General features: G+C 48.1%; 1 protein-coding gene across 1 annotated transcript in view; it reads right to left on the reverse strand.

Annotated features, from left to right (window-relative positions):
* Nucleotides 1-13,002, reverse strand: part of LOC106751657 (fat-like cadherin-related tumor suppressor homolog) — a 245,961-nt gene that overhangs the window by 12,991 nt on the left and 219,968 nt on the right. Inside the window, exons 6-12 of the mRNA XM_014632622.1 lie at nt 11,784-11,939; nt 6,907-7,059; nt 6,484-6,697; nt 4,686-6,246; nt 3,809-4,551; nt 3,484-3,708; nt 124-360 (exon numbers count right to left, since the gene is read on the reverse strand). Coding sequence (XP_014488108.1) covers nt 124-360; nt 3,484-3,708; nt 3,809-4,551; nt 4,686-6,246; nt 6,484-6,697; nt 6,907-7,059; nt 11,784-11,939 — 3,289 coding nt within the window. The remainder of the gene's footprint in view (nt 1-123; nt 361-3,483; nt 3,709-3,808; nt 4,552-4,685; nt 6,247-6,483; nt 6,698-6,906; nt 7,060-11,783; nt 11,940-13,002) is intronic.

Below are 13,002 nucleotides of genomic sequence, written 5' to 3' on the forward strand. Positions count from 1 at the left end.
CCCCCCCCCCCCCCCTCTCTCTATTCTACTTCCTTATCTCCATCATTAATATTAATTCATTCAGGCAGAAGGACGGTCCGACATTCATTAGTACAAAGCTGAAAATTAATGATCGGCTTTTACCCGTGTCGTTGTCCCTCGAGCTCACTCGCAAGACGGAGGTCCCGAATGACGCCGCCTCCGACACCGAGATGTTGTAGGAATCCTGCGTGAATTCGGGCGGGCAGTCGTTCACGTCCAGAACGAGGATGCTAACCAGCACCTCCGCGTAAACGCCCGACACGCTGTCGGTGGCGCGTACGGTCAGTTCATACTGCTTCTTTTGCTCATAATCCAGCTCATCCACCACATAGATTACACCTGATTTATACGAAGAGAAGATTGTAGGACCCAAAGCACTATGCAGCGGGAGTGTCTACGTGTCCGTCGGCGGCGGTGTATGCGTGCGCCCGGGAAGCGGACGGGAAGCGGACGCGAGAAATTAATCCACGACGATCCCGCAATGGTCGTTCCAACTTTCCTCATCGTCGTCGCTATCTCAATCGCGCGATCAGCACAGCTTGGCGCGGATGGATCGTTTTGTGGATGGGTCGTGCGAGTTTACGAGCGAGGAAGCAACGTTTCACGCGAGCCGACAGATCCGTAGACACTGGAAGACACTGTGATGAATGCAGTCACGCAGTAATCACGTTTACGCAAAACGTCGAGATCCCGTGGAATGATTTGCGAGAATGCTATTACGGGGTGCCTGCACCTTCCGGACCACCCGACCGATCTGTTTGTTTTTTTTCTTTTTGCCGATAAACAAGTAACCTGAACGGTAGATCACACGTTAAATAATATACAAGAAGGGAAAGAGAATTTATCAAATATATCGGATGCGAATCTCTCTTTCTGATATTTAATGCAATTCGATTATATTGACATTTTACTTGTTGATTATTCTACCGAATTTTTCTCAGCTACAGGAAGAGTAGCATACATTAATCGCATTCACATTCATATCGTACTTGTATATGTACGAGAAATGCAAAAGGAGTAGCGTGATCATGTCAATATTTATGTATAACATTTTTTGAGAACCGCCTCTGAATTATCGACGCTTTCACGTTCGCCATCGACCTTGGCATCCCCTTATTTCTCGAAGGGAGAATGATCTGTGAAAGTGACGGAGACAATGCCTCCCCCCCCCCCTTATATAAGGTGCAGGCACATCATGCGAGCGGGAATCGAAGCTACCGAAGTCTCGTGAAGAAAATGAAAATGGGCGATCCGCGCATTCAGATCCAGGCGATGTATTTATTACGACGTGTCTAGAGCGGCCTCGGACTGGAGAACGATAGTGCATGTAAGCAGCATTGTGCGTTCTAAGCCGGTTTCATGTGTGTGTGTGTGTGTGTGTACTTTCATTGCGATTACAATTTATAACGAGAACCGCCTAGATCGCAGAAAAAACGGGCAGCAAAAACGAAATTAATTTTGTGGGATGGTGTAGACGAGCGAAAGCGGATTACGGAAAAGTGGGAGACTCTCGAAAGCAGATATTACAGTCTTTTTAAATTAAGGAGACTCGGGAAACTCTTCCCTCCCCCCTCACCATGAATGTGTTAGAGCGTGCAGCACAAGCTAGCGGTCACAAGCCAGAGATCGTAGCTCAAAACGTTCATTGTTACGTCCACCGCGACATACAGCATTGATCGTCATGATTGCATCTAATTAAGTGTGTTTAATAAGCGACTGGGGTTATCGAATAAAATCTCGGAATGAAAGTGCTAAAAGTTAGTATACATGTACCGTGTATAATTTCGGAAACGTGAAGAAATGTGTCTTGGCGAAAAATGGATCGGTACATTCGTGTTGCGACGCACGGTGGTAAATTAATGATCTAATTGGAAGTAAATGAGAATTCGCAAACGATGAATATATTTAAATGATACACATATTGACGGGCGGCAGTCCCGGGCGTAATGTTATGGTAATTGCACGAGATAATTGAATAATTTGCACTGATCAGAATGTTAATTGGAAATGTGATCCAGCGACGCGGGCGAATTGATAAGTGCATGCATATTCGCTTTAATTAAACGTCGAAGTAAAAATTCAAACGCCGATCTCGGGTCGTCGAGGCGCGCGCGCGACAAAAGCGACGTTAAGAATGCAACTCGTGAAAAGGTGGGTTTAAGGACGCGGGTTTCGTTCTTTAACTTGTTTCCGAATTAAAGGAGCAAGCAAGAAATCCAGGCGGTTTGCATTCGACGTTATCGAATCGGTGCAGCCGCGCGGTGCAGTTATTGAATCTCTCAGATTTATCCAAACTCAATTTCGTCGGCCGCGCATTGTTTCAATCCGCTCGACCCAATTGCAGCGATTTGCCTATGATTACATCGTGCATGAACATGGAGCGTTGTGGTGGTGCGACATAGCCTCGTAATAATACAGCAACACAGCACAGACCGATAGAACTAGTATGTCTTTTTTTTTATACTCACAAGGACCATTGTTACTGTCGGGGGCTGCGAAACAGGCAGATACAACAAAACTTTAATCTCTAGTTTCCAGACAAGCAGTCGTAAGAGGTACATACGGAAACGAGTGTCACGATTCGAACACAACTAAATGATCTACTGTCAAAGATAAAACCGTGAATACGGACAGCCACTAAAAATACGGTAATCGGGAAGAAAGTATATTCGCTAATAAGCCGAGAAATGATCGAGTTGGAAAGAATACGCAATGGGGATAAAACTTATAGGAAGTGGCGCGAAATAATCTCGGTTAATTGAAATAAGACGATCGAATCCTTAATATTAGGTGTGTGAATTAAAGAAAGTTATCGAATTAATTTACACACTCGATATAAAATTAATTAAGATTTAGCGAAATTATCAGAGAATATCGCTGAAACTATCGCTCGAAATATCACTTGCTTTTCTCTCGACTTCTCCGTCTACCCCAATTTCACCTGTATACTATCATACAATTAGAACCTAGCAACCAGCAAGTACCATAATGCAGCAAAAACCGACAAGTTCGCTAAGTATATATATATATATATATATACCCAGACTTGCAATATAGTAGCCCTTCCATATAGTTCGAACAGTGTGAGTCCCATAGCCACAAGTTGTGAAACAAAAACATTTTACTCGATTACTTCAACGCGATTGCTTCAACAACAGCTTAATAACTTTCGCATGTTATCGGGAGAGATTCACGCGACAATAGGCCGTAATAATCGCCGGGTTGACGAGAAAATTCCGTCGGTACGTCAGCTACGCGAGTGTGACATCACGGCAAGATCACATTGTCGATTCTACGAACTTTTCCAACATTTTACAACAGAATCCTAACGACGATTAGGACGGTCGCACGCGGTTCTTTGCTTCTAAAATACACGCTCGGCGTTCTTCGACCAACGCATGCCGGAGGACACGTATTGCGTGTGCGTGTGTATGTGTGTGTATATGCGTGTGTGTGACTTACCTGTGTTGAAGTCCAAGGCGAACTCCTCGAAATCATTGCCCTTCGTAATGCTGTATATGAGCTTGCGACTCAACGGTGACTCAGCTTGAATGGATAACGCCAGAGGTGAATGTACTTCTATACTTTCGAGCACGCTATCCGTGTAGAATTGCTTGTCAAATACCGGCATCGAACGATCTATCACCTTCACGTTGACTGGCACCTCAATGGAGCAGGGCGTTATTCCTGCAATCATATTTAGCAGGAGCTCATTTGAAGCAGATCAAGCGGATTAGATTAAAAGAGAGAAAAGAAAAAGGACCGCTCGGTGCTTAAGAAAACTCACCGCCGTCGTACGCGGCGATCGTCAGCTGGTACTCGCGATTGTGACCCTCGAGGTTCTGCTTCAACGATATCTCGCCGGTTTTCCGGCACACCTTGAACAGCTCGCCGTGGCCCTTCTTCAGTTCGTACCGCACTTCGCCGTTGTCGCCGCTGTCCATGTCGACCGCGTGCACCTTCGTGATGACGTCTCCCTTCTGCGCGTCGACCGACACGACCGCGTAATACGGAAGATTGACGAACATCGGACAGTTGTCGTTGATGTCGAGTATCGTGACGTTCGCTACGACGTGAGCCACCCGGGGCTTCTCGCGATCCGGCGGCTGGCTCTTCGCCTCAACGATCAGCTCGTAATGATCGCACGTCTCCCGATCGAATCGTATGCCGGTGGTTCGGATCGCGCCCGAGGTCGGCCCGATCACGAACATGTCCGTGGGATTGAGAATGCTGAAGAGGATGTGCTCGTTCAAGGAACTACCGAGTACGTTCACCACCATCACCGTCGTGATTTTCGTCGAGTTCTCCAGTATCGCGCCCTCGTAGACGCTCTTCTGGAAGATCAGGCCCGAATTCTCCGACTTCTCCACGGTGACGCTGACCTGCGCCACGCTCGAGTACTTCCCGTCCGACACCCGCACGTGCAGCAGATGATTCTTCTTCATGCGTTCCGGATTGTGCACCGTGACGATGCCGCTCTGAGCGTCTATGTCGAAGGCGTGAGCTTTATTCCCGTCGATAATATCGTACCTGGACCGAAGTGAAAGTCGAGTCAAGCACGGACTAAAAACCGTGGGCTACGTGAGAGAAAAGTTGCCGCGACTAAATTCGAAGGAGATGTTTGTTTTCACGCTGACACCGATTTCAGGGAGTATCGTACGTACCTCAGGGCAGTTCCCTCGGAGCTGTCGGGGTCCACGGCGGTGACGCGAATCACGGCGACGTTCCTGTACGTCGGCAGCAGCAGCGTGACGTTGTAATCGGTCTCGGAGAACTTGGGCGGGCAATCGTTCACGTCCGTCACGGCGATCATCACTCTGGCCGTGGTCTCGGAGGAGAGCCTCGGCTTGCCGAGATCCGAGACCTTCACGTGGAACGAGAACGCCGGTACGGTCTCGTGATCGAGCACCATGACCGTCCTGATGGCGCCGGTGCTCGAGTCGATGTGGAAGTACTTTCGCGGCAGGTCCTCGACGATGTCGTAGTTGAGCAGCGCGTTCAGCTCGGAATCGGCGTCCTCGGCCTTGATCACCAACGGCGCGCTCGTGTTGGTCAGCACGAGCGAGCCGATGCTGGCGCCTTCGCTGATCTCGCCGCTGTAGAGGGCCTGCAGGAAGCGCGGCGCGTTGTCGTTCCTGTCGAGCACGTGAACGATCACGCTGCAGACGGCGGTGGCGCCGGCCATGTTGGTCGCCGAGACCGACAGGTTGTAGAACTTCGTCCTCTCGTAGTCCAGCTGATTCTTTATCACGATCACGCCGGTGCTGGGGTTCACGAAGAAGGTGTCGTCCCGGTTGCCGCGCAGCAGCTCGAACTGCAGCGACGACGTGCTCCTCGCCTCCACGTGCTTCACGTACGTGCCCAGCTGCTGGTTCTCGTAGATCTCCGCGGAGAGCTCCTTCTGGACGAAGCGGGGCGGCGCGTCGTCGGCCATCGTCACCATCACGTGCACCGGCACCGTGTTCGAGAGCGCCGGCGAGCCGTGATCGGTCGCCTTCACCAGCAGTATGTACTCGGAGGTGACGCCGAGGTCGAGCTCGCGGGCCACCCGGATCAGACCCAGCTCCGGCTCGATCGCGAACACGTTGCCGACGTTGCCGGACGTGATCGAGTAGGTGATCCGCGCGTTCTCGCCGCGGTCCCGGTCGATCGCCCACACCTGCACCACCGCGGCGCCGAGCGGCGAGGTCTCGTACACCTTGCCCTGGATGATCTCGCTGATGAACTCGGGCGGGTGGTCGTTGTGGTCGTGCACGGTCACGACGACGCGGGCGTAGTTGCGCTTAGCCGGAGTGCCCTGATCCTTCACCATCACCGTCAGCACGTGTTCCTCGATCGCCTCCCGGTCGAGCGGCTCGTTCAGTGTCACCGAGCCCAGCACCGAGTCCACGTGGAAGATCTCCAGGGAGGCCTGGCTTTGCGCCGCGTGCAGGCTGTAGAAGACCTTCTTGTCCTCGTCCTCGTCGCTCGCGTGCAGCTGCAGGATCTTCTTGCCCCTCTCGACGTTCTCGGAGATGTCGACGTGATACGTGCTCTCGGTGAACTCCGGCCGGTGATCGTTGATGTCGATCACCGTCACGTACAGCTGCGCCAACGCGGTGTGCACGCCGTCCGTCGCGCCGATAGTCAGGTTGTAAAAGTTCCGGCTCTCCCAATCCAGCCGCTTCGCCAGCAGCACGTTGCCATTGTCACGGCCGATGAAGAACTCGTCGCACTTGTCCCCGTCTGCGCAACGACTACGTCAGTCACCTCTCGCTGAATACGGCGCGTCGCCGCGCTCAATTCGTCATTCGTATGTATATATACGCGTAATTGAGATAATCGCTCCGTAAATTCATTTCCCCACGAATCCTTCCGCATTGTTGCATCAAGCGCTTAAGTTTCGGAATACTTGTTGCGTTACAACCGCTGTAAATGACGTATGATTTGGACGAAAGCGAAGAGAACACCGTGCGTTCTTACCTAAAATATCGTACCACAGGGAATCACCGTCCTTGTCGGTGGCTTGCATGAGAGCCACTAGAAAGCCCACCTCGTCGCTCTCCGTTACCTCCACGCTCTGATTGTTCGTCTTGAACACCGGAGGATGCTCCGATTTCTTCGGTGTCTCTACAACCTGAACGGACACTCGAGTCTGATGACTACGCTGCGGCTCGCCGTGGTCGGTCGCTCGTATCTGCGGGACACATCGCGCGCGTGCGAATTTTTACTCGAGATTGAATTGTGAAAATATTCACGCAACCGGTGGTACAATTCGACGACTTTGCCAACCTTATCATCCTTTCTTTCATTTTTTTATTTCTTACTTGTTCAAACTAATTAGTTAAAAAAGTCGAGGCAATGAAGGGTGTGTTTTGCAGAGGCCTTTTTCTCTACGCCACTCACCAACATCTCATATTCCTGATCAGCCTCGAGTCCGCGCTGCGAGTACACCATACCCGTGGTAGGGTGAATCTTGAACTTGCCCTTCCCTCGGCCGCTCTTTATACTATACTGGATCCTGCCGTTCTCGCCGATATCCTGGTCTTTGGCAAGTACCTAACGCAAATTTCCTCATCAGTTACGTCATCGTTACGAGGACGGAGTTTCCGTCTGCTGTGTCGACGGCATGAAAGAAACGTCAGTACAATCTAAAGTCGCGCGTCTAATCCGGAGAATGCTGCAAGTGCAAGCGAGATCATCGACGTGATGACCGCTAGTGATCATTCCCGCCGAAGATGACCAGACACAGCGTCATGACGGCTCTCTTTCGCCGCAAGGTGCGCGCGTGCAAGCGGATTGCGCGAGACTTATACACTCGCGCGATGAGCCGCGCAACGAGGTGGAGTGCAGCGTTTACGTGGTCCGCATGCGACAGAGCTAAAGATCCATGTCAGACAAGATGCAGCTGCCCCGACCGATCTATCGAGCTACCAAGCGTGGCGAACGATCTCGGCGATCTCGACGCCAAGAGGGTAGCGAAAATGCCGCCACAGATGCAATGCGCACAGCAACAAACGCCGATCAGCCTTTGTCTCGCGACAATTTTGATGCCACTTTGACGTCGCTCTTAAGGGGGGAGATTCCTGCGTTTAGACGAATTTTTCGCCGGACATTCTTTCCCCGCTCAACTCTTACACAGGATGTTTCGCGAGGAAACCGGCGAACTTGTAAAATGTGCTCGTTCGAAGCAAAGGAGTTCTGGACTTCTTTTCATAAGGTTATTTGAAATTTCGTATGTACAGTGACGGTAAATCGCCCAATAAAAATGATATAAATGTCTTCTTGCCTGTTACAATAATAAATATTAATAAAATTATCTATATCGCGATAATCGATGAGAATTCACCTATCATTATCCGAGCTTTTTTATGTAGAATTATCCCCAGGGCGCACGACTTAGCTTCTAGAATATATTCTAGAAGTTGGTCTCCTCGGAATAGACCGAACTTTTCGCTTTAAAGTACCGCCGTTTTGTTGATCTTTTTTACTTATTTTGGTCCGAACGACAGCTATATAGATGAAAAATTTCTTTGGTCTTTATGTTTCGAATTAACTGGAAAAGCTGCAATCATATTTACCGTTACGAGACGAAAGATGTATGAAAGTAACGTATAAATTATGAAATACAGAGATCTGCAAAACTTTCCAAATGTTATATCAACATAATTAAATGTGTGTACTAAACTTTGTATATTTTCACAAATTACAGCTTTAACAATGAAAAATGTCAAAATCCGTCTGAAATCTCGTCGTCTAGACGACAAGAATCTCCTCTTAAGGACAGCACTACTATGTCTTACATTAACCTTACTTCAACGATATTTGTTAACTTCTCTCCTAAAAATCTAATTTTAATGTTACCCTGAAACTATAAATGCTCTTGATATTTCGATTATTAAATTCACTATGAATATTCAAAACGAACCGCTTTGAAAACAGCGAAAATTGAAATTTAAGACGTTGTCAAAGTAGGAATGAATGATATCGTTAGAACCTATTTTGCAATCCCGGCTGCTGTTACTATGTAGTGGAATTGAAGATTTAACACAGGGCCATCAGATGTCGATTCCTTTCGGGCGCGTCGCATGGCAAAAAAAGAGACACTTCGGTCCATTACCTTCCGCGTTGCTTTCGCTGTGCCGATGGCTCTTTCGCGCTCTTCTCGAGAGAACATTCTTCTCCGTGCACCGCTTGACAATGTCGACAGCGACGCGTTCGTCTTTCTACACGTGCAGACGTCGCACGGAGAGAGAGAGAGAGAGAAAGAGGAATCGCACTAAATTAGCTAATCGTGTCTCATCCCTGAGAGAGGCCTCGTATTTCTCGATATCTCTCTCTCTCTCTCTCTCTCTCCCCCTCGATCCGTTTGTACGTGCATGCACCGAGACTCACATTGTTTGCCCTCGGAACTTACGTGACGTTCGCAATGTAAACGTACGCAAACACAATCCACGAGTCTTTCCGCTCCGAATTCATCGCGATTGCGCATTCTCGGGAGTTTACCCCAAATAAGCGTTTTTTCGGTCTCTTTTCTCGGATGTTACGTGCAATCCTCGGAGTGCTTCCCCGAGCTACCCCGAGGTATAATAATCGAACGTAAATGAGCCGTGCTTGAGGCGCGCAGAAAATTCCGGGGGCGGAACGCTCGATGCCCCAGAGAGATCCTTGCAATCATTAGTATGATAAGATAACGGAACATTCTCAGGCGATGGCCTCGATAAGGCCGACATTCAGGAGGCACAGTACACATAGAGCACAGTGAGCACAGGAGTGACACGAATTATCAGATACAGAGAGAAGGTCACGGAAGGGGCGGACAGAGAGACGGGGGTGGGCCGCAGTCAAGAATGCTAAAAACGATATATGTACACGCATACATACATATATGATAGGGTGTGCGCAGAGCATGGCGAGGCAATCGATTAATCCTTGACTGGTCGTCGACGGGAAAGATTATGTCTCTTCTTTGACTGATTAAGAGACTCAAGTTCTACGCTCGTTATTAATTCTAACAAAATAACTCGGTTAACGCAACGGAATGTCACCTACCGGGCCAGACGAGAACTTGGTATATGTTGTAAAATAATATTTGTAACTATAATCACACGAGTAAGAGAATTACAGTCAAAAGGACCGTTTTTCTTTTTAACAAGTATCACTGACAATTTTAGCAGGATTTCTTTCAGTGCGTTTTTCGTAACCGGGTTTTTTTCACCTCTTATCATCGAGTTTTCGTCTGGACCAATTGCGGGAATCATTCGTGTACAATCAACGTCCGAATTATTCGATTCAACCAATCGAGGATTCGTGTCCTATGTTGACGGGCAGAGCGGTAGCGTTGAAAGAAAAAAAAAGAAACAATTACGTGGAAACAGAAAATGGTCAACATACAATCGTGTATATATACATATGTAAAAGCGTTCGTGTGTCAACGCAAAAAGAGCTCGCGTAAAATAACAATCCGGCCAATTAATCAAACGTGGTGTAGATAAGAGTTATAATATGGCCGGCGCGTTGCGCCGCGCGCGGCGCTTATTTTTACGTGTGTCCTTACCCTGAAGATACGATCTCCTGACAGGGTGTCGGGGCTAAATGTCTCCCAAGTCCCGTTCTCTAGTAACGTATCGATCGAAAGGTCGAACTCCCGCGAGCGGTTCCTCGATTTCTGCCGAGAAGACCAGAGAGGACAGCTTTTAGCCTCAGGACTGTTTCTATCGACGTTCGATTTTTTTCCCCTCTCCCTCCCTACGTGTCTACGTGTCGATCGTTTATCCTCGTTACTTCTTTTTGCCCGCTCGTCGCCCGGAGAGAATTTAAAGCCGATTCGACGACGACGTGATAAAGTTCGCGCGGCCGATGTTTTATCCCCCTTAAGAGGCCAGGCCTGACACTTTTACATAATTACTCTCGCCGCTGTACGCGGGATGTGTTGCGTTTAACATCGCGCGACGATTACGACGATACATTCGACACATATGTTTCACACACGTGCGCGCATACGCGGCGGATTAGTTTTCCATTTTAATTTTTTTACGCGACGAAACTCGGCGGGTATTGTTTTATAATGCGGACTTGACGCTCCCCTTTCGAAAAATTCGTTCTCCGTTTCGTATTTTTTCCCGTATTTATCGCGAGAAAGCGTTTTATCCGCTCCTCTTTTTCCGCCGTGTAATTCCGACGGATTAAAAATAGATCCCGGCCGTGCACGGCACATATTTAGCTGTGAACAAATAATGTTAATATATTCGCATCGTGTGCACGTCGCATACGCGGATCTGCCGATATCATAATGGCGAAATGGTTCACCATGCGCGGGGACATCGCGCCTTCTTTCTCGGTGACATTTACGTGGCACGGTCGCACGTTGAAATTCAGCTCAAAACGATGCTCCTTCCTTCGTCAAACGCGTTAAACGCACTCAACAGTTAAATTTCGCGATTTCCCGGTTAAAGCGCGCACACACACTTAAATAATGATTCCCCCGCGGAGTCGTGAATTCTTTCAATTAGATCCGCGCCGTTTTTCCTTTTTTTTTTCAGCGACGCCTCGTAATTTAATTTGCACCGACCTCCAGAATCGATGCTCGTGTTTGCAGCGGAAGTGCGGCACTGCTCGTGAAGGTCCGCGTCTTTCGTATGCACAAAGGGTTAAAGAGAGGGAGGAAGAGAGAAAAAGAGAGGGGGGAGGAGGGGGGGGGGGACTTGTGGAGCGCTAAATCTTCTATCCTTCTATGCGACGATACTCGACGATGGGTTTACTTTGATCACACCGAAAGGAAGAGACGAGAAAACGATAACGAGAAGCGAGGGTGGAGTCGCAAGCAAGTCTCTCCGCTTCGTGTGTAACGTATAATAACTTATCAAGCGGTTGTTTCTTACTTTTTCCATACGATAACGCGCGCCGCTATTGCCGAGCTGCACGTCGGATGAACTCGCCAACTCGCAAGAGCGACGCGAGCTGTCGGCGGGGGTGACGACGACGGGGGGGAGGGTGCTAAGGGGTAAAAATTCGTCGTCCGACGTAGCGCATTGTCATAATTCCGCAGATATCGTCCCGTTATGTACAGCGAAACACGAGCTTCGGCGCTTCCTACATACGGGGAACAATGTAGAAGAAAGCGGGCGGGGAGGAGTAATTTAGGAAAGACTCTTCGGAGGAGGAGAATTGTTCAGGCGCGCTTTGTTCTCGCGCGGTTGGAGGCGTATTTACAAGAAATTTATGGACGACAACAAACCGGTCGGCACGATGCATAAGTGCATGGAACTCGAAGAAGTGCGTACCTGGAAGAGGGGCTTGTCGGTTGCCAGCGACGCTGGAATCTGAACCGTGTAGAACTTTTGCTCAAAGTCGGGCCTGTGGTCGTTAATGTCCGCAACCTCAATGACGACCCTCGTAGTCGACGACAAAGGAGGCTTGCCGTCGTCTCTTACTGTCACCTGGAAGCACGAAATTATCAATTTCGCTGCATGAAACAACACGTAATGCATCACGAAGTATATACTTGTCACGTAGTATCATGGAAGTTGTACGTTACAACGGGAACGTTTGATCGATCTGTGATTGCCAACTATTGAGCAACTCATGGCTAAGAATCTATCTTAAGGCTCCTGATTTGCGCGTGTTATTGATTGGTAGCAAGTACCGGCAAAATGACACGCTGACTTTGAAACTTCACGCGTCCTTTTAATTTTGATGAATTTCTCAAAAAAAAAAAAAAATGAAAGGAAAACGGTTTTTATTATTATATGAAGTTTAGCGCATATATTTCGTGCCGAGATTAACGATCATGCGCAGTTGGTGATCTGACAGCTGCCAAATTACATATACGAGATGTGGGCATAAAGATAAATAATAGAGCAATATATTAGTTATACACGCTTTAATACAAGAAAATTGCGACTAAAAAATTAGGATTATATTTATAAACTATGTCGCATTTTCGCAGATTAAATACGCGTGAAATATGAAATACGTATTAAATGTTGAAGCTCTCATAGTACGTAGTTCACGCATGAAGAAAAACGTGCGATATTTTCCCTCATAAATATGGAAACGTTATTAATTATAAAACATTGCGAGCGTCTACGAACTGTATCGTCGAAATGGATTTAGCAATAACCGAAAAGCCGGCACCGGTAATTTCGGTGAATAAACGAGTTAATGCCGATGCCGATTAATTCATGGTTAAATTAACACAGATGCCATCGACAAATCAAATCACAGCATCAACATATCGTTGACTCGATTTATTACTATCTCGTATGAAAGCGTACGATCGGAGCGCGCTTTACTACACAAAATTTCAATCCCTCATATCGAGGCGTTCATTAATATACAAAATTCGTTTCCTCGTTTCTCGCAGCGGACGCTCGAAATACGATAACACCGAATGCTTGAATGTGCATACATTGATTCTCGTTAAATTACTCGCGCAAAAAAATGCCCGCGCGGCCGAGAAGCGGCCGTTCGTCGATTATCAATCGCGGAAAGAAATTCCGC

This window comes from Dinoponera quadriceps, unplaced genomic scaffold (genome assembly GCF_001313825.1).
Source record: "Dinoponera quadriceps isolate SergipeBrazil2010 unplaced genomic scaffold, ASM131382v1 scaffold115, whole genome shotgun sequence".
Taxonomy (NCBI): Eukaryota; Metazoa; Arthropoda; class Insecta; order Hymenoptera; family Formicidae; genus Dinoponera; species Dinoponera quadriceps.